This window comes from Capricornis sumatraensis, chromosome X (genome assembly GCF_032405125.1).
Source record: "Capricornis sumatraensis isolate serow.1 chromosome X, serow.2, whole genome shotgun sequence".
NCBI classification, from domain to species: Eukaryota; Metazoa; Chordata; class Mammalia; order Artiodactyla; family Bovidae; genus Capricornis; species Capricornis sumatraensis.
The window spans coordinates 4,758,368-4,780,862 of record NC_091092.1 but is presented as its reverse complement, the minus strand read 5'-3'; the positions used below and the strand labels follow the sequence as shown (position 1 = coordinate 4,780,862).

Below are 22,495 nucleotides of genomic sequence, written 5' to 3'. Positions count from 1 at the left end.
TGCACAAAGCACAATTATCTCTCATGATTCCTGTCACATAAAATAGTACTGATACAGATGACTGAGATGTAGTCACAAACATAACTAAAATAAACACTGGATTATCCATGCAGGGCCATAATATTCTTTCTCCTGGTACAAATTTCCCTTCACAGGCTAACTCCAAATATTTGAAGATAATCAGTTTATTAGGAAACTAAACATGTACACTTTTGATTAATAGCTATAAGGCTGCTACAAATCTAAGAGGAATTCTAACTGTGCAAGAATGATGAAATTCATGCATAATAGTATTAACATTCCAAACAACCATATAAAAATCATATCATTGTTTTTGTGTTTTTTCATTTCCTTGATCCAGGATATACACTGACTTGCTGAAACCAATGAAGAGTAGTGAATATGTATGAAAGAAAAAAAACCCTGTTCAGTGTCCAGAGAGCACTGTTTGCTTGCTGTATAGTACATCTATGCAAGACAATATAACAGACCAGTAAACCCAGAAATCTCAAGCTAAAACCTTCTCAAGTGGAAAGGAAAATATGCTCCTGGATTCTAGAAAGTCTCTGAAACAAACAGTTCAAATCCTTAGAATACTCCTACATGCTAGATAAAAACCCCTTAAATTTCAGAAAGATCTGTCCTCCTGCGTAAACCTGTGAGAAAACTGGAAAAACAATTACTATTTAACATTATTCTAAAGAGATTCCTTAACTCACCAATTCCCCTGTCTCATAGAATATATTTGCAAAGACTGATGAGAAGATATGTAAAACTTAAAAGACTCTTGGCAATCTGCTTTCCCTGTAATTTCTCTATTAGTATTTAGGACTTTTGCCCTCTAAGTAGTTGTAACAGAACAAACCATGATTTGAGTTGAGAATGAGAAAGAGGCAGCAGTCAAATGCAAGCACAATGGACGGAAGAATAAGAGTGATGGCAGACGTTTATATTTTGTTTTTTATAAAAATTAAGCATTTTTCTTTACTTGTCAAGCCTAAGCATCACTGAGTAGAAAAGGTCATGTGAAGGTAACATACATAGGATATTCGAGTTTGCCCATAAAATAAACTCAGATTTAATGGAATTCCATTTATAGTGATGTATAATGGAACTTATATTTCCTTCATCCTCCAAATTTCAAACTTGAGAGATACCTTTAGGTACAATATATTGAAAAGCATTTCATGTAGATTCAATTTCTTTTTGGATACTTGTAAAGCATTCAATAAGCAGTTATCAAGAGCATATACTATACTGAGTTATATGCTAGGTAATACTAAAAATAAATCACAATCCTTTAATAGTAAAATATAGTTATAACCTTTGTTGTTTTTTAACACTTTGTATAATCAATATCTTTTAGAAAGCTGACATTGAGCATAACCTTAAAAGGCTTCCTGTAATAGGTGAAGCACAATATTACGTTCAAGGTATCAGGCTCCTACTTTTAAAAATTCAAAAAATACCAATGAATAATGAAAGAACTTGAATCTCAAAGGGGTGTCATAGAGCCTTAGATAACCACTGCTCTCTTCCTTCCTTCTCCTTGCACTCTCATTTTAATGGACACAAAGAAAGGAGTAAGGCTCATAGCAGTAATACACAGGAGAGGTGTGTCTAAAGGTTTCAGTAAAACTGGGAGACGGGTAGGGAGTACACTTATTTCCAGGTGAATCTAGCTGCTTTTGGCCATGGGGGCAGCAGATGGAATTCAGCTGGACAGGAAGCAGTGTTTATAATTTCTTACCACCTTGAGGAAAAATTTCAGTAATATACTACCAAGTCCCTATGAGAGAAACAAGCCTATCATCACTACCACCATTTAGGACAATCATTTCCTTTTAATTTTGAAAGCAATTAGGTTTTTAGAAAATTTAGATACTTATAACAGTCTGAAAAATACCTTGTCATTGAATATAGCTACAGATGCCCAGAGTGCCTGCTCATATTAGAATGATATCGTGTATGTGACATATAGGGTCCCAAACATTTATTCCTGAACCAAAGGTCTGTAAATAAGCAGGTGTTTGTGGCAGCTGAGCTACCAACATTAGCAGGTCCAGGGATTTTTGACATGGAATTAAAACTACCAAGAGGAATTTACTGCTGCATAATAATTGCTTGTCTTAACTTATCCCATATTCTAACATCTAAAGGAAGCCTGATAAATTCATATTCTCATAAAAATCAACTGAAATTGACCTTAGCTCCTATAGCTTGCAGAAATCACCAATGAAGTAATCTGCAGCAGAGCTGATTATATTGTGTAGGAGAACAGACAAGCAAAAATGATTGAAATTTCTATAGAGAACACCATCAGTGGTTGCTTAGGACAATTTTGCATATAAATAGGGCATAAATGGTCTGTGTTCAATTTGTTCTCTAGTTGTCAAAGAATAAGCAAGGATAGACTACATAGCAATCTTCTGTTCCTGCCCTCCCTAATGCAAACCTAGATCTTATTAATCAACACATGTATATGTCTGCCCCAAAAGTAAAATTTAATTTCCATAAATAAAAAGAAAAAAACAAACAAAAATTGAGTAACTAATACAGATACACATTTCATCATATGAGTCACATGAAGTGATTGAAAAAAAGACACCAAGTTAAGTGGCCTTAAAAATTAGTAGCATTTTAGAACTCAGGACATCTGACTCACTCTCATCCCTATCCAAACACACTCACCTAAAACTGTTTTTGCCAAAGTCATCAATGAAGTCCTAATATGAATAGTTAAATCTACTGGATCCTTTCCAATCCTTACTTTATTGGCCCTCCCGGCTACATCTGATGCTATTTAGCATTTAGGCTTTGAAAAGCTCCATGCCTTTAGCTTCAGCGGTACCACACTACTCCTTTTCTCCGCACTCCTCCATAACCAACCCCTTAATGCCCTCTTTTATGTGCTTTGGTTTCCAAGCTAGTCCCATGAATTGGTGGTTCTCAACTTTTGTGGCACATTCAAATCACCCAAATAACTTCTTTCTAATTGAAGTTTAGTTGATTTCTAATGTGTTAGTTTCAGGTGTACAACAAAGTGATTCAGTTATACATATATGCATATATCTATTCTTTTTCAGATTCTTTTCTATTATGGGTTACTACAAGATCTTGAATCTGAGTAGGTAATGGCACCCCACTCCAGTACTCTTGCCTGGAAAATCCCATGGACAGAGGAGCCTGGTAGGCTGTAGTCCATGGGGTCGCTGAGGGTCAGACACGACTCAGCGACTTCACTTTGACTTTTCACTTTCATGCATTGGAGAAGGACATGGCAACCCACTCCAGTGTTCTTGCCTGGAGAATCCCAGGGACGGGGGAGCCTGGTGGGCTGCCGTCTATGGGGTCGCAGAGTCGGACACGACTGAAGCGACTTAGCAGCAGCAGCACAAGATCTTGAATACAGTTCCCTGTGCCACACAGTAGGTCTTCGCTATTTATCTATTTTATATATAGCAATATATCACTTTTAAAATATACTATTTCTTAGGCTCTGGCTCCACAGATTTGATTATTTCAGAGAGGAACCAGACATGGGTATTTTTTAAAAAGTACCTCAAAGTGATTCCAGTGTTTAGCCAGGGCTGAGAAGCAGTGCCACAAATGTTTGTTTTCTCCAGGGTTCACCCTTTGTAGGCTGCTCCACTCATTGACCCTAGATTATCTTACCTGCTCTCATCTTTGTAACTGTCACTGAAATGTTGATCAATACACCGAGACCCTAGTATTTACCCTCTAGTTATTGCCAAGAGGTAACTGAGTTAACACTGCTGAGAACACTGAGGATTATTTGATCCTTTTTGTCTCCTTCCCCACCTCCACTCCCACCTGCACCTCTCTGCATGAGCCTCAACGTCATTCATTTTAACTTACGCAAACAGAACTCTGTACTAGATAGCTGTGAGTCACATACACACAACAGATGAGAAAGTGCTTTGTTAACTGTAAAGCACCAAGCATGCTAAAGTATTTTAAGGACATCACACAGTATATGTTCAATAAATACAACTGAATTAAGAGGGAAACATTAGGTATAATAATTTATTAGTATAATTGGCAACACCACTCAAGAGCCTTGAAAGTATCTAGTTTACTATCAGGATCTCTAGAAGAGACACAATTCATCTTTTCATTCCCTAACTCCCTTTTTTTTCCCCTTCAAATGCCAGTACTTAAGGATCAAAAAATATTCTTCATTCTTTAATCCCTGAAATCTTCCCTCTTGGCCCTCACTGCTCTATTAGAACTGCTTGGGGAAAGGACAGCTGTTACCTGCTAGCAGACAAACCCACTGGTCTCGTCTCAGTCATCATTCTACTTAACTTTCTGAAGGATGTGACCTTACTATCTCCATTCTGAAATCCTCTCTACCCTCTGTCGTCCAGGCATCACTTTTCGCTGCTTCTCTTCTTTGCTTTCTAATTATTTTGTCCCCTCGGTGTCCTTTGCTGATTCCTCTGTTTGCCTCCTAAATACTGCAATTCCCAAAGACACTATTCTTGGCCTTCACCTCCCACTGGATACACTCTTCCTAGGGGATCCCAAGGTTTCTATAACTATATACATGCAGATGTCCCTCAAATTGGTTAATTCCAGCCTCAACCCCTCCTGCTTGTGTGTGTGTGTGTGTGTGTGTGTGTGTGTGTGTGTGTGTGTATGCACAAATAATTAGGTAATCCTCTACTTAAAAACCTCTGTTGGCTCTTTGTTGAAACAAACTTTTCATCATCACCACTCCTTTCCATTTTCCATTGCATGCATTTGCCATCATTCCTTGTGTTTTCCACATAAACTACTATTCATCCTTCAAAACACAGTTCAAATGGCACTTTTATCATGAAAAACTTTCTTCAGTTCTCCAGTTCTTTATTTCTCTTTCAGCACTTTCTACATACTCATCCCATAGCATTTATATTATGTATACTCTGTTTTCCCCATGAGATGCTGAGTTCTTGAGGTCAAGACCTATGCTTTTTCCATCTTTGCCCTCCAGGATTCAAGCACTGTTGCCTGACCCCTACTATTTAACCAATAAATAGTTGGATGAATACTGTTTTCATTTGTTTGCATTATGTCATTTTTTTTTACTAGATTTGAATTGCATATTACAATATAATAACTTTACTACAGACAAAATGGGGTTGAGTCAGCTAGTCTAGGATTCTGACACTTAGAAATAGAGACTGAGAAAGCTCATGGGAAAGAACTCATCCTGAGGGAGAAAGAAGTAAACAGCTTAGAATGAATGACCTGCTTGACCTAGTAAAAATAATGAAACAAAACCAAACAGAAAACGCCAACAGACCTGATCATCAAAAAAGGGAGGATACTGAATGCTACATGGGTTTGTCTTTGGGCCTTGGTGCATGGGGCCAAATCCTATGGAGATCAAGAGGACTGTAACTTATACCTGAAAGCTGTTTTTCTAAAAATGTATGTAAGACCTTGAGGCATAAGTAGTATATTATCTTGGTACACTGGTGGAGTGTCAGAGTGTACATGGGTGGAGTGTCACACTAAAAGAAGAGAGAGGCATTTCTTCCCACTTTGCCACTGACAGCTCTCAAGCTCTGGCTGAAAGCAGGAGGGTGCCAGCTGCTGTAGCAAACAGCTGGCAAGGAAATGCAGGGTATTTTAGATGAAAGCAAAGGAACAGTAGCTACTGTGAGGTAGAGAGGCCTAAGAAAATGTGGGTTTGGTTTTGTTACAAACATATTTTCCCTAATATTAAGACTTAGAGTTTGATTTTTCCAATTGGCTATTGTTGTTTCCTGTCTCCTCTCTGTTCTCAAATGGTAAATTATATCTTCTCATTTAGACTTGCCTGGAGAATTCCATGGACAGAGGAGCGTGGCGGGCTCCAGTCCATGGGGTCACAAAGAGTTGGACATGACTGAGAGACTAGCACTTTCACTTTTTCACTTCCATTTGCTGATCCATAAAACTAGATCATGTGTCTCCTGCGTTTCTTCTGTTTTGCCAAATTTAATTTTCTTAGTTGCCTTGTGTGTTTCTAAAACTAGATTACATTTATTCTGTTTCCTGCTTTCATGTCTTTGTAATGCTCTTCTTGTGTATGTGTGTTTTTAATGTCTAGAACTATATATCAAAATCTAGTCATAGCCAAAATAGCTCAGTTAGATATCTATCTATTGCTGAGAAGCCTGTTTATACTTACAGTCGGCAGAGAAGGAAGAGGTGGAGCTGATTAAAAGATAAGCATGTTCTAAGTATCTATAGATATTCAGAAGAAAAGAAAAACAGATGTGGCATTGTGTATATATTTTAAGTGTGGTTTTTACTCCTGCAAGGTTTTCTTTATGACTTTCTTTTTCCTCCAAAGCATATCTTTGACCTTATAATGACAAAGTTAAGAATACTGATGGACAATTCTTTACAAAGTAGGTTGTAAACATATGGGATTTATTACCTTAAGTGCTAACAAAGGCTGTAACAAAGAGAGTCCAGAAAGATTTAGCCAAATTCATAGATAGTAGAACCAGAATGTTCCTTTCACCCACCGAATTTATAGAAAGTGTAGTCTATCTTTTAGACAGTAAAGAAACCCACCAGCAATGCATGAGACCTAGGTTCCATCTCTGGGTCAGAAAGATCCCTTGGAGAAGGGAATGTCTACCCACTCCAGTATCCTTGTCTGGAGAATTCCTTGGACAGAGGAGTCTGGCAGGCTACAGTCCATGTGATCACAGAGTAGGACATGACTGAAGTGACTAACACATATTTTAGGGAATACAAAGGTGAGAGGGTAGAGGATGTGGGGAATTATTCTATGTCCCGTGCTACATAAACACATGATTCCTATCTCATTATGGCATATATAAGATTGCACCATTTTTAAATTAAAACGTTTTTACCTGAAGTACAGTTGATTTACAATGCTGTGTTAGTTTCTTGCATTGCACTTGTATCACATGGATTATATTCATGTTTTCTCAAATGGTCTGTGAGCTCGTTGAGGCAAATGTCCTATTTGGTGTTAAATCCTCTAACCCAGCATGTGAGGCCCAGAGGACAGTCAAGAAAATTGTTTAATTCTGAATGAATACTACCTACCTCTAGAGCCTCATCATCTACTAAGTTCCTGCATTCTGGCTCCCAGTTCATTCCAATATTGAAAAGATGCTCTTAAAATGTCGCTAGAAAGCTCCCAAATGGCAAATCACTGGTCTTGATCTTATTTGATTTCGCTGTAGCATATGCCATTGTTGAAAATGCCCACCATTTTTGCCTTCCTTTGCTTTGAGAACAATAATGTTTTGATTGGCCTCCCACCTACCCAAGCGTGCCCGATCAATCTTCTCCGCTAGTCTTCTACTTTTAGACCCTAAGGAGAGGCATTTTCAAAGCTCTGGGTTTGGATTCATTTTTCTTAATAATCCCTCTAATAATCCCTTCCATTTGCAAAGTATCCAATATAATCAGAAATCTCACTAACTCAATCATCTTGTGATGAAATCTACAGTCATATTTCCAAGAAACTTCTGGACATCTTGATCTCGACGCTCTGCTACCACTTGCAGTTTCACTTGCCCCAAACTGAATTTGTCTTTATCGCCATTCCTTTTCCTGATCTCAGTAGTTTTCTCTCATAACCCAAGTGTCCTCCCACCTATTCAAAGTCAAAATCCTAGGATTATCCTTGACTCCTGGTTACTTCTCTCTCCCTAAATGATCTCCTTTTGTCTAAGGATATGACAGTAGAATCCCAAGTCATCACCCCCTTTCCTATAGATTAAATATCTCAATATATAGCTTTGATCATATTCTTCCACTGCTAAAAAGCTCAGCATATTCCCATCATTAAAGAATGATACACCTTAGTCTCTTATTCAAGCACTCTCTGATAGGGTAACAACCTACTTTTCCAAAATTATCTCCATATTTTTACACTTTATATAACCTATTTTCTTAATAGCCGTGCTATTTGCCACTCTCCCAAAATGCTTTGCAGTTTCTAAACTCTTAATGATATTTCATCTAACTCTAATGCCCGCTATCCCCACCTCCAACTCCTACTGCTGAAATCCATACTCATCCTTCAAAGTCTTTTTCTCCATGATTTTTTCTGACATATTGATATGGCATGATGTTTCCCTCCTCAGAACTCACATAGTATGTTATTAACATCTCTTGTATAATGCCACTATTGTCTGCCTTATCCTGTAGTCTTTCTATCTTTATCATTTCTATAAGACACAAGGGTCTTATAACTAAGGAAATCGTAATTATTTTTGTATCTGTCATCATGTCTAGCATAGTACCTTTCACAAAACAGAGGAAGTTGAGTGAATGAATGAATGTTTAGGGATTCATTTCCTAATTTCTAAGTTTGACACCAGCCCAGCCATAATCTGGATTAATATTCAGCCAGTGCGCATTGGTACAGCCATCAGGCTATTCCTTACCCTTGCATGTTCTGATTGGCTGGGGCCTGTGCTATACCAGTTAGTAATATTTTCAAAATAACTACAAATGTGATCCTCTCCCTTAAAATGGCTTTTGGTGCCCTAAACTGAAACAGTACACTCAGCTGAATGGGCTGGAGGCAATATTTGGGCGCTCTTTCTGAGTAAACTAATGTGAGGTCTTCTTAGGGAGGGGAACATCGGCTCTCTGCAGAAGATTTGCAGTTTAGGCAACTCTTCATACCATTTATTAACATTTTCATTTTCTAATGAAAGATACAGACTCTCACTTCATTTTCTTTAAATATGGAATTGAAAACACTGCAATTAGACGCACAATTGTAGGGGTATGTCTTGTATACGTTGAAGTTTCCATCTGTAAGCAATGATAAAGGGTTTGGCAAGCAGAGCCGTACTTCTTTGCTGTCTGCGGTTGACTTTGATTTCAGAGTTTTTTGGCTATTTCCTCTGATTTGACTTGACTTGGAGAAAATAGTCTTCTTTATAATGTATTTTTCTGCTTTTATCTCACCACGGTGAAGTAGAGGTCTTTGGACAGGAACAAGGATACTGGGGTTGAACAGGGAAAGTGTAACACTATAAAGTCAATGGGATCTTGGGAAGGAACAAAATAAGGTGCCTTTTGAAAACAAAAGGAGGCCAGCAGGAAAGAGGATCTTAGCTAAGAGAGGCAGAAACAGGGAGGGAATGTGGAAAAGCCCCCCAGTTCTGTTGCTTTAAGAAAGAGGGAAGCAGACAAGAGAGTCTTTGGCAGACTTGCAAACTCTGTGTCTGCCTTCCCCTCCCTCTCCCTTCAAGCACATCTACTGATATCCAAGGTGCTTTACCAATCACTGCCACTGCCTGCCTTCTGGTTTCTTCTCACCACTGACATGTGCTTTGGTTGCTGCTCCTTGGAATGGCTGTCAGAGCTAACGGGGCTGATATTTTTGACCCTATGTGCTTGTGGAGGCCCTCCAACTACAAAATAAGAGAGGTCTTAATTTAGATTACTTGGAATCAGTACTAAAGAATTATACAGTTTGTGAATATATTCTTAGTGTTTTGCAGTTGACAACACTACATTCCCTTAGTACTAAACTCACAGAAACCCCATGGAATGATCTCTCTCTTGGTACCATTTTTGTACAGTCAGCATGAGGTGTGAGACTAATCAGACAGGGGCCTTAGCAAATGTATTTTTAAAATAAACAGCCTAGAAAGATGACGGCAATTCTTTTATGGCACAGAATAAGGTGCTTTTACTTATAAGCTGCTTAACAGAAAACTGCATTGATAGAAAAATCATTTCAGTTTGCTTTCCACTGACTATAAATGCTCTGATTCTTCAGGAAAGAGCAGGACTGGTTTTTATTTTCCTTAAAAGGTGTAAGGGGCCTCTGGTAGCATGGGAGGATGTTTGCATTTTACAGGTCAAGATTGAGGATAGATTAGTAGTGCTCCTGACATTCTACCATGCAGCATTACCTTAAAAAATATGGACATATATAAATAGAGATGTTAGCTTTCTTTCCTTCAGTCTTCTACTCTTTTTATAGGCCATCTGCAATGTCTTCATCTACAGAAAGTAGTCTTACACTCCAACTTTCAGGCTAATCTACCCATCAGGATTCACTCAAATGTGAAAAAGATGAAATGCAACTTATACTGTCTTCTGCCATGAATTTCACCATTGCCAAAAGCTTTTCTGGATCATTCTTTCTTTTTTTTTTTTTTTTGCATGCTGCCCCTAAGGCCAGGCACAGCCAAATTTTTATTTTTTTTTAAGTGGAGGGAGAATGATGGCAGGGGCCGCGAAGCATCGATGTTTGCTAACTCAGGTGTCATGAACCAAAGAGCAATGCAGTTCCGTAGGATAATGGATTTGCTTGTATGTATTTGAAAGGTGACCATAGAGCCCTTATACTGCTTTCTAAGACTGTTTCTTTGGTGCTTATTGATGAATAGTTTGGACCCTTAGGGTCTCTTTTGGTGCTTGCTGATGGATGCTTTTGTATTTCTGCATCCCACAGCATATTAGAGGATGTTCCACGTGGCTGATGATTTCTGCAGCCCAGTGGTGGTTCCTGCTAAGAAATGGTTATCATCTCAAAGGGGACTCTCTGTGGGTAGCTCTCGGAGCATGTAAGATATGTATTTGTCATCCAGGCATCCTCTCATTGTCAGGAAGATGGGGGGTGGTGGAGAGATCAGCTATACTTTCTATTACTTGTCAGCCTTTTGCACTCATATTCCTGTGCCAGGGACTAAGGGGACAAAGCTTGGTCACTCATTCTTCACTGGGCTTCATTTCTTTCATTATTTTGTTGGGAGTACAATAGTTTTGAGAGGTACCAATTCCCATTTTGCCTTTTCATACTGTTCATGGGGTTCTCAAGGCAAGAATACTGAAGTGGTCTGCCATTGCCTTCTCAATGGACATGAGTCTGAGCAAGCTTTGGGAGTTGGTGATGGACAGGGAAGCCTGGCATGCTACAGTCCATGGGGTCACAGGGAGTCAGACACGATTGAGTGACTGAATTGAACTGAATTTCCATTTTAATGAAATATGATCGTTTCTATTCCAAACATAGAATATTTTTGAATTGTAGGCTATACAAGGCAAATCTTACTAATCTAAATTAAGTAGAGTTTCCATGTTTACTATTAATTTTCCTTTTTACACTGACATCTCCATATCACTCTACAGCCCATGAAGAGAACTTTTACAAACAACACGTGTAATTTCTCCCTCTACTTTAAGAAAGATAGGAATTAAAAATATAAAAATTTCCTTAAAAGAAGTCGATAGCTCAGCCTACTTGGATTATTCTGCAAGAAGTTCTTATTGATTTCAGACATAGGGTATGAAGTGGAAAGATGGACAACTTTCTGGTTCCACTTGAGGGAGGGAGGCTGTTTTGTTTCTTTTATGTTTTTTCTTTCACCAAGATCAATTTCATCATGTGGCTTTGTTACTAATCTAACACACAAAAAAAGGGGTTCCAACACTTTGAGACTTCAGGGGATCTTGGATCATCAGTGCCTCTCCTCTCTTTAGTAACATGAGAATGGATCATGAAGCCAAAATGACAAAAAGATGCATTATCTCAGTTTCCTTACCTGTGACATCCTTAAAACCAATTATTTGGAATGACTTTAATTACAGTTATGATTTTAAACCATCTTCTAGACAAATCACATGCTCATAAAATGTAAAGTAAAAAATAAATAAATAAATAAATAATTTTTTAAAATTTAGTATAACACATAGTTGGAATCCTTGTTTCTAAACTTTTTTTGCAAAGCCTACTGTTATTTGAAGACACTTTTACAAAGTTAAAACTTGTGATCAGGTAGATATAGAAGCCTGCTGAGACTTCACTCATGAACTGAGATCAACTGTTTCAAATATTTTTTTTTTTTTCATGAGAAAGGGTTTTTTTTTTTTTTTTTTTTTTTGGTATTTGGTTCTGAGCATTTACATTCTATAATACCATGAGAGCTAGAATGGCTCTTACCTGGATTCCTTGGAATCCGCTTTCTGCGGTCTCGGAATGCCGCCCCTGATTGCAGGGCTTCCAGAAGATTATCCATCACGCCCGTCTCATCACCCTCTGGAGGAAGGGAAAAATCAGAATTAATCTTGGAGCAATTAAAGTTAAACTACAGGAAAATAAAGGGAAAAACTCCTGTCAGATTTACATAATACCCCTAAATTAAAGACATATATCTGTTTCAACATAATGCATCCTGTCAGTTTCCGGCACCACAGACTACTTTGCTTATTACGCACCATTAAGCAAAATTCATGCCACTCCCACTGTTTTTTCAACTTAAAGACCTTGGCTTTTGTGTTATTGATGACATGTTCAGTATGTAAATAAACAGCAGCTGATCAACTACTGTTGCCTTCATGTTAAGATTCTTATAAGATATACCTAAGTAAGAAACCACTGACCTGGCTTAATGCAATCAACGTGCAGGGTGTGATTTGATGAAGCAGATTTCACAAGGTTAAATATTGATCGTATTAATACCTTCAGTATTCAACCGTCATCTGCAATTATCTTAAAAGATACTATTTGCAAAACACATTTGCATTCAGCTCCTACCTAATCCATATCCTTTACCCATTTTGAAATGCTGACATTGTAGAAGGCAAAGGTGACTATATCATCTGAAAGGCCACATTTTACACTTGAGAGACATTAGCCAGAGTCTCATCACCCCTTTTAGAATGCAGTTGTGCTTCTAAGCTTTTCCTATGAGTGGAATACTCAAAAGATGTTCATGGAAGTTCCCAACGGAGACGTATATAAAACATTTCACCCTACTCTTATCTTTGACAATTCTGGCCATCAACAACACTTTTAAGATTTGTTAGAGCAAGTGTCCATTGACAGAAACTCTCTAAGACACTGTGGATAATCCACAGTGAGCTGAGGAGCCTTTTCTCAACAGACCTCACTGATGAAAAGGACCCTCATCAGGTAGTTAATTTAAGTGGTAGCTAATGTGTGGGTCTAGGGTAGAAGACTGGAGAAGGCAATGGCACCCCACTCCAGTGCTCTTGCCTGGAAAATCCCATGGACAGAGGAGCCTGGTGGGCTGCAGTCCACGGGGTCGCTAAGAATCAGATACGACTGAGCGACTTCACTTTCACTTCTCACTTTCATGCACTGGAGAAGGACATGGCAACCCACTCCAGTGTTCTTGCCTGGAGAATCCCAGGGACGGGGGAGCCTGGTGAGCTGCCCTCTATGGGGTCGCACAGAGTTGGACATGACTGAAGCAACTTAGCACCAGCAGGGTAGAAGACATTTGTAAGCAGGAGGATTCAGAGAAGAAAAGTGTGGAAGTGAGGCAGAAGAAATTGTTTCTGATGTTATTCTTAAATTAAATGTAAATCCTACTTTGCTTAAAGGATTGACTGTGGGGTGTCAGATCATAGGAGAAAAATATTCTTTTATGGGGCAAGAACAAGCTACAATCTTTTTTTTAATTATGTTCTTCATTTGACTTGAGATTTCCTCAGTGTTACAATCATTGTTTTATTTTTAAAATCAATCTCTAGGACAGGGCATTGAGTGAAAAAATAGAAGGAAACACAGAGGTTTTCAGGTATAATATTTGATGAAAACAGGAAAAATAAAGGGAAAGTAGAACTCCAGCAACTAAACAGGGAAAGAAGATGTTCACTTTTAGGAATATTAAGGCTGCATACACATCTGAACCATTACCTGCTCTTTACAATAGAAAGAAAAGAAGAAACGCAGGCTGGCATGACTGGAATGTATCGAGGAGAATTAAATTTTATGTGGTAGACACCTGACATTGATTATATCTTTTTTTGGCTGCACTACGCAGCTTGTGGGATCTTAGTTCCTTGGCCAGGGATCGAACCCGGACCTATAGCAGTGACAGCGCTTAACCACTGGAGAGCCAGGGAACTCCCACTTTGGTGATATGATCCTCCCAACAAAATATTGAAGCAAATAATATCTTTATTTTTTAGCTAGGTATACTAAAACTTAGAGAGTTTAAGCATCTTGCTCCAGATCACACAGCTGGCATGTGGAGGGGCCCTGGTATGAACCCAGATCAATTGCTGCATGATAGCTAGAAAAAGGTGAAATGGACTAGGCATGTGATGGCCACATGATGAAACATCATAATGCTGTTGTTAAAAAAGAGCCAACAGGCCCAAAATGGAGTCACCTGTAAAAAGGCTCACATCACCAAATGGAGACTTAATCTAATTGCAGTTTCAGCCTCTCCTAGGAATATAATCTTAATCACTCAGTCTGAAATTTCCTGGTCAACACTAGAAAGGAAATCTACCTGATAGACCTCCCACTGTGCAACAAAGGAAGGTGACCTTGTCTGAACAATCTACTCTCTGCTAGAATAACTTCCTTGTCTTGCTTCCTTCTGACTATAAAAGTCTGCCCTTTTGTACAGCTCTTTAGAGCGCTTCTATTTACCAGATGAGATGTCACCCAATTTATGATTCATTTCATAAAACCAATTAGGACTTTAAAATTTATTCAGTTGAGTTTTGTTTTTTAATGCTATTATATGTGTTTGAGCATTATCCTATAAGCCAGCACTGACAGATATATAATACAAACCACAGATGTGAGCCACATCTGGTAGCCATATTTTAAAAGATATACCGATGAAATGAATCTTAATATATTAGTATTTATCTAAATATATACAAATATTATATATATTTTACATTCCTTTTATCAGACCAAGTCTCAAAAATCTAATGCAATTTAATTTCAGCATCTTTCATTTCAGATTAGTTACATTTCAAGTGCTCAATAGCTATATGTGGCTCGTGGTTACTGAATTGGGCAGTGCAGCCATAAGCAATATAGGAAGTGACTTGATATGATTTATACTTGAGAAAGACTTGTCAGACAGGACTGTGGAGGATAACTCTGGAGACAGCATGATAGAAGGTAGGGAGATGTTCACGAGTGTAATGGTAATTCTCTCAGGAAGAGATAAAGGACTAAATTCAAGGGTTAACAGAGTGACTAGAGAGAAGGGATATTTTATTTTTTTTTATTTTTTATTTTTTTTAGGAGGGATATTTTAAAGGTATTAATACAGTCAATAGGATCTGGCTGGAAGGGTGATATCAAGTGGGAGAAAAAGAGTCTAGAAGACAAAGGATAAACAGGTTTGAAAAAAAATTGCTTTCTGAGGAATATCTAAGTAGAGAAATCCAGTAAAAAAGTTGGAAATATTAATCTGGAGCTAAAAATGAGAGTGTCATTGGAAGATGGGTGAGAGGACCCTGAGATAATACATGAGAAGAAGGGGAATAGAATATACGTTCTGAGGATCTCAATTCTTAAAAGGCAGTCAGGGGAAAAGAAGACACAGAGGAGTTTTTAGATACAGAAGTACAACCAGAAGAGAACCAAAGTACAACTAAATTTCATGTATCCTTAAATGGCAACCCCCATGGAGAGAGGAGCCTGGTAGGCTACAGTCCATGGGGTCGCAAAGAGTCGGACACGACTGAGCGACTTCACTTTCACTTTCACTTTATAAAAACAGTCATGATGAAGGCTATGTAAAAATATGAATACATGTATATGAGTAAAGAGAACAGAATACCAAACAGTATGTATTTATCATTTAACATAAATGATGGGCAAACATGAAAATAGTCTATAACATAATGATATTATGGATAGCATGTCATTAAAATTCTTTAATGCTATCATATTGTTTATGGACTAAAAAGATGGAAAGAACAAATATGACATAAAGTATAGAGGAATTACAAATAAATCCCTGTGTTTAATTTAGTGGCTGCCACCTGACAACATTTAACAGAATGTTATGTAAGATCACCATTTCTCAACTTTTTTTTCCCCATTTTTTTCTCTCCTCCCCTAAAGGCGCCTTGTTAGATATCTTTTCCTAATTCCCCCATATTAAAATTTAATATCACAGATATAACTATATATCTGTTTATATACTGTGGCCCTTTGGAAAGTCACAGATCACTGTAATATCTAAGATTTTTCTCCTCCCACCTCTCCAATAACCAATGTTGATTCCCTTGAGGGTGATATACCTCCTGCTGAGAAGGCATATGCTAGATAATTCTGTTAGGGAAAAAAAAGAAGAAAAAGAAGCCAGGTCTTGGTAAACTTCAGTAATGCCTTTAAGGAAAGAAATATGTTTCAAACTACTAGTCCACCATTACTTTTTTGTTTGCTTCATGATAACTGTCAAAGGAAGTGAGAGATTTTCATGAAACGTTCAAGCCTAAGGAGTAAAGGTTTTATAAATATATTATAGACTTGTCTTCCTCAAACAAAATGAAAGTCAACATGATCATTTGAAAGTTACCCTTCATTTTAAATAAATTTCAGCAAAATTGGTCCATGATCAAATTGTGTGAGGTTGACAGTTCACTTAGATTTTCCAAGTTCACAGAACTACATTCTTACTTAGATGCGATTAGCAGTGAGTAGCTGTTTGACTTTTTAATTTTTTGGTTTATGAGATCAAACTCAGGGGAAAAATCTTTTAAGTGTTTTATTTATCATTGAAAAGAAAAATAGCCTTATTGAGTTACATAGAAAAATGTGTTTTCTTACAAATTACCATACCTATTTTACTGAGTGAAAGAATATCAAGGAGAAATTTGGTAATGCCTTTTAGCCACTAAAATGGTAATATACGGGCATGTCTGAGAAATAACAATTCAGAGGTGACTTTCTAATCTTTCATCCTGAAATTAGATCACAGGCAGTGTTAAGGAGCCAGGAGAGCTGCATGTAATACAGTGGGCTCTGTGTGAGCCACTTATCTTTGGGTAAAATAAAAGGCATGGGTTGTATCTTCTGTATCATGTTTCTAACAATGTTGGCCATTCTGTAGATGCTGATGCCCTCTGATTTCAATTTTCAGCATCACTACTTACTTGTGTGTGTTGACTTAATTTCCCCAGAAGAGTCTGAAGATACCACAGATTAAAATCAGCACTAGGTCAAGTAATGAACTTTACCTTTATGTAAGACTGTCTGCCAATGGCTAGCACAAACTTATTCAGAGGAAATGCCCTATGAATTTCTTACATTCGTGGACATTTTGTGGGCACAGGCATTGATGACTATTATTGTGGACTACTGTTTCAAGGATGTTTTTACAGTCAACAGCCTTGAAGATACAATGTCTTCCTCCAGAGCAGAGGGTAGGCTTACTTTGAAAACAGATTATGTCTCCCTCTAGGGTAGATGTCAGACAAGTTTGCTTTCAACCCATTATACAAGACTTGGGTTCTCTTGAGTATGGGTTCCTCAGATGTGACACAAACCCACTATGTGCCTAGCACCCACCTGGGCCCACCTTGCCATCGCCCTGTGGGAGCTGGAGGGCAAGGGAAAGCATGAACATGAAGCTCACAGTGCTCTCTGTGCTGTGAACAACAGACTTCTTTGTCTTCAACCCGGGAATCTTGTGTCTTCTGCCAGCTCCCCTGAAACTTTTGCAGCTGACTTGTTAGCATGCAAGTAGCGTAAAATCTCTGACCCTTTACAATTTTTGAAAATACTTTTGTGCTCTCCTTCTTTTCATCAAACATTATTAATTAGACTATCTATTCCTTATTTTTCAGGGAACCAAAATACCTAGTGCCTTGGACTTTCTATTAACTGAGACTCAAGTCTAGTTCATTATTCCTCAAAAATGACTAAAGTGAAGTCACTACTATAAAAATCACTTCCTAAGATCCTAACAGTCTGGAAATAAAATGGCTTCTATATTCGCCACTATTGCCTCCTTGAATTTTCTCAATTATATAATTAAGGCTTTCTGGAAAAGCTGAGCAGATTGAAGTTGAAGAAGTTTCCATCAACCAACAAAGATGAACCAAAAGTCAGTAAGGTGACCCAAAAGAAGCAAAAGGCTTATTAATGAGGGTAGGACCCTACTGTGAAATAATACTTAGGTAGATTAAATAATTAAAAAAATAAAATTATATTATCTGTGGGCTCAAAGAATTGGGGAAGAGTGATGGATGAATAAGGGTTTAGGTTAATCCTTTGAAAAAGTTATACTTGAAAGGTTGAAAATGATCAGTTTAAAGAGACTAAAATCCAGATCTTTAAAACATTTTAAATTTATTTAACCATAAGTTTGCTTTCTATGTCTGTGTGTCTGTTTTGTAGATAAGTTCATTCATATCATTTTTTATAGAATCCACATATAAGTGATATCATTTATCTTTCTCTGTCTGGCTTACATCACTTAGTATGATAATCTCTAGGTCTATCCATGTTGCTGCAAGTGGCATTATTTCATTCTTTTTTATGACTGAGTAATATTTCATCATGCACACACACACACACACACACACACACACACACACACCCTCACACCTTCTTTACCCATTCATCCATCAATGGACATTTAGATTGCTTCCATGTCTTGGCTAATGTAAACACTGCTGCTATGAACATTGGGGTACATGTGTCTTTTCGTGTTATACTTTTCTCAGGGTATATGCCCAGTAGTGAGATTGCTGGGTTATATGGTAGTTCTATGTTTGTTTGTTTTTTTTTTAAGAAACCTCCATATGGTTCTCCATTTACGTTCTCACCAACAGTGTAAGCGGGTTCCCTTTTCTCCATTCCCTCTCCAGCATTTATTATTTGGAGGCACTTTAATGATGGCCATTCTGACCGGTGTGAAATGGTACCTCATTGCAGTTTTGTAAAATCTAGATATATTAACTCCTCATGTACACACACATGGTTACTTGCTTCCTCTCTCTGAATGTATGTGTGTCTGTATATAAACTTGCATATGTTGTAATGCATAGATTTTGCATACAGTTTGATGAATTTTGACAAGTGTTTATACCCACTGTAACTACCAGAGTTAAGATACTGAATGTTTCCATCACTCCCAGAAAGTTCCTTCTTGCCTCCACCATTCAGAGGCAACCTTTATTAGTTTTGCCTGTTCATATCATATAATGTTAAAAGGATAAAATGTGCTGAGGTGCTTTTGAATCAATGCAGGTACCTGAAAGCAAAAATACACAGAGTACATAATAAACAATGAGGAGAGCAACATCAGAGGAGTGTTCTAAAGGGCCTCGGGTATCAAAGTAAGAAGTCTGAATGTGATGAGAGGGCTTCTAAAGAGCAACTGGTAGCTCTTCAGGAAGGTGATGACATGATAAAGGTGACATTTAAGATTGGCCTCACAGTATTATGCAAAATAGGCCAGAGTGGGTGAGAAATTCTACAAAGAATACAATTGAATTTGCAGTGACAAGTATTATTCTGCATATAACCCTGAGCAAAGCAAGATGCTCAATTTTGGTATTATTGGTAAAAGGCTGAATAGAACAGTAAAACTGGCTTTGTGAGCAAGGTCATAAGCAGTGGCAAATGGAGGCTGACAGCATAAGAAGGCAGTGATAAGTGGAGAGCAAGAAAAATCAGTGTTAGATTCAATCTTTTTCACACCATCTATTACAGGCCAGATTAAGACCCTGCTGTAAGACGTATGGATTTGTAGATGACACAAAATTAGAAGATTGCTCACGTATCAAAAAAGAGGGAAACAAAATTCCTTCTCTGGGATCTGAAAAAAATGAAGGCCTGGGGCTGACAAATAGCTCTTATAATTCAACAAAATAAGAAGTAAGACATGACAAAAACCTGAACAACTTGTATGGCGGTCCACAGCATCTAGAAAGCCTCTGTCTGATGGGAGGTTTTTGCTAGTTTGCAGCTTAATTGGAAGTGAGTGAAGAATGGAGATGATGTTGACTTGGAAAACTAACAGATGGTAACTAAGATAATAGTCTCTGAAGTTATTTAGGGCCCTGAAAACTGTTTAAGAAAATCAAGATATTATTCCATAGAGATTAAAGGAGGGCATAAATAGAATGTATAAAGTTCTGAGGGAAATGATGATGGCAGATGTTCTGTACAAAAGAAGAAAACTTTCAAGAGGGAAAAGAGGACACAAGAGCTTAGAAGAAATTACTAGAAACCACAGGATGAGCTAGGGGCAGAGTAGTAATTACATTATGCAGCAGTTGAAGATTTGTAAACCAAAACAGAAAAACATCCTCCCAGGTTGAGGCTTTGCACAGTGGTATGTACCAAAAAGCAAAATTAATCTCAGAGCAATTAAAGTTAAAACTATAGGGGAAAATGTTGGTTAGAGAGTTTATTCATTCTCTTATTTCATCTCTTTGCCCCAAAAAGTAATGAATAGTTTCTTATAGTGAAGGAGATCATCAGATTCAGATAAATTTCATAGTGAATAGTGCTCTTCCTTGCCAATTTTAATTGAAGGTTGTAGGTACATTGTGTCATGGAATAAATATTATTTTAGAGGGTCACAAGCTAAATGGATATTCTATTCCAAAGTGATGAGTAGTAAAGGATAAAGGGATTTCTCCCCAAATATCTACGTGGTAGGTGCTACCTTAAAGTTTGTCGCACTAACTAAATTGGTGAGTTCAATTTCCCTAATATATTTGCAATTTAAAAAGTTGCCAGTTAACACACTTGAATGGATTTCTACTGGTAGTTTCAGTGAAGGATCTTTTATGGCCAGAGGCACCTTTTGGGCAGTCTGCCCGAGGTAAGACAGCTTGAGAGTAAGTATTAGTTAAAAAGTAATGTTTATAAATCTTCATTTTTTCCCCCAGTTATCTACATGCTAGAAGATTGGGAGAAAAAAATTACACATTCTATAAATAAGCAAATACCCAATAAACCTTAATGTTGACACTTACCAGAAAACCACTGCTGATGCCTCTGGTAAAATATCTCACATTTGATATTTTAAATAATTAATATTTCAAAGAGACCTTTGAAATACTCTGTGTGTCTTATCAGAATCAATCATTTACTAAGGGTACGGAACATTTGTGAAAGGAGAACTAAGCAAAAACAAACTTGGAAAAAGAATAAATTTAACTCCATTCAAAACTATCCAGCAAAGTAAATATCAGTGACTTTCTAAAAAGATAATAACAAAGATATTTTTGGATATAGGCATAGTAATAATATCTGCCATTTACTGAGAGTTTATAATATGTCAAGCCCTGTTCTAAGGGATGTACCAACCTATTCTTCAGGTAATAAAACTGAGGCACATTTAGGTAAGTAAGTCGCTCAAGGTGGCAAAGTTGGGAGGTGACAGAACCAGCTTCAGACCCTTGGAAGCATGTCTCTTGAGCAGGAGTTGGCAAATTACAGCCTCAGTGGTCAAACCAGCCTACCACTTCTGTTTGTACAGTCCACATCATAAGAATGGTTCTCATACATTAAACTTTTTTTTAATTAAAAAAGAATAATCTTTCATACTACATGAAAACTCCCCCCAATAACAATTTCAGCCCATAACTTATTGGAACATAGCCATGCTATTTCATGATGTATTGGCCCATGGCTGCTTTCAAGCTGTAACAGCAGACATGAGTAGCTGTGATGGAGATTTGTTTGGTCTTTGAGGTCTAAAGTATTTATTATCTGGCCCTTTACACAATAAGTTTGCTGAGCACTGCTCTAGAGCACACACTGTCAACATCCGTGTCATGATACATCCAGACACCTGGGGAACTCAAAAACACTGTCAACATCTGTGTCATGATACATCCAGACACCTGGGGAACTGAAAATCTCTAAGTTACCAAAGGAGCTTGGCAACCTCCGTGTCAGTGAAATAGGGCTCATTTATGGGTGGAAGATGGGAAAGAATACCAGAAGTCAATGTCTGCCTATTTGAAACTGAGATGTCTCTACTTAGAAGTACAAAGTCAAGAATGACACAGAATCATTCATGAAGCAACAATTACACATACACTTCTATGTGGATTTACATTTAAGAGACCTTGAAAGAGAAGAGAGTTGTTTTCTGTTTTTCTGTTTTTTGTTTTATCCCTCAAAGGCAACAAAACACCTGCTTTCCAAGCTTATAAATTTATTTTATTTTATTATTATTTTTAATATAAATTTATTTATTTTAATTGGAGGCTAATTACTTTACAATATTGTATTGGTTTTGCCATACATCAACATGAAAAAGGAAAAGAGGAAATGTTATAATTCTCTTTAAAAATATTGTTTTTTTATGTGAACCATTATTATAAAGCCTTTATTGAATTTGTTAAAATATTGTTACTGTTTTATGTTTTTGTTTTCCTGGCCATGAAGCATGTGGGATCTTAGCCCCCAGACAAAGGACTGAACCCACACTCTCTTCATTGCAAGGCAAACTTTTAACCACTGGACCACCAGGGAAGTCCCTGTTATAATTCTCTTGATGAATGTGTTAGACGGGTTACAAAGGACAAAGGTAGGAATTTAGTGTAAGCATGTAGGCAGAAGTACTAGGAATAGGAAACAGGCTTCAGCAGTAAAATAGTCAGGTGAGATTCCCAAAGAAGTAAAATACCACATGATCCAGCAGTGCCAATTCTGGTCATATATCAGGGGAAAACCATAATTCAAAAAGACACATGCACCCCGACATACACAGCAGTGCTGTTCACA

The 22,495-nt window shown here is 37.6% G+C and overlaps 1 protein-coding gene across 1 annotated transcript in view; it reads right to left on the bottom strand.

Annotated features, from left to right (window-relative positions):
• The window catches only part of DIAPH2 (diaphanous related formin 2), a 980,877-nt gene that overhangs the window by 168,305 nt on the left and 790,077 nt on the right, over positions 1-22,495 (bottom strand). The window contains exon 27 of the mRNA XM_068961943.1: positions 11,954-12,049. Within this exon, the coding sequence (XP_068818044.1) occupies positions 11,954-12,049 (96 nt within the window). The remainder of the gene's footprint in view (positions 1-11,953; positions 12,050-22,495) is intronic.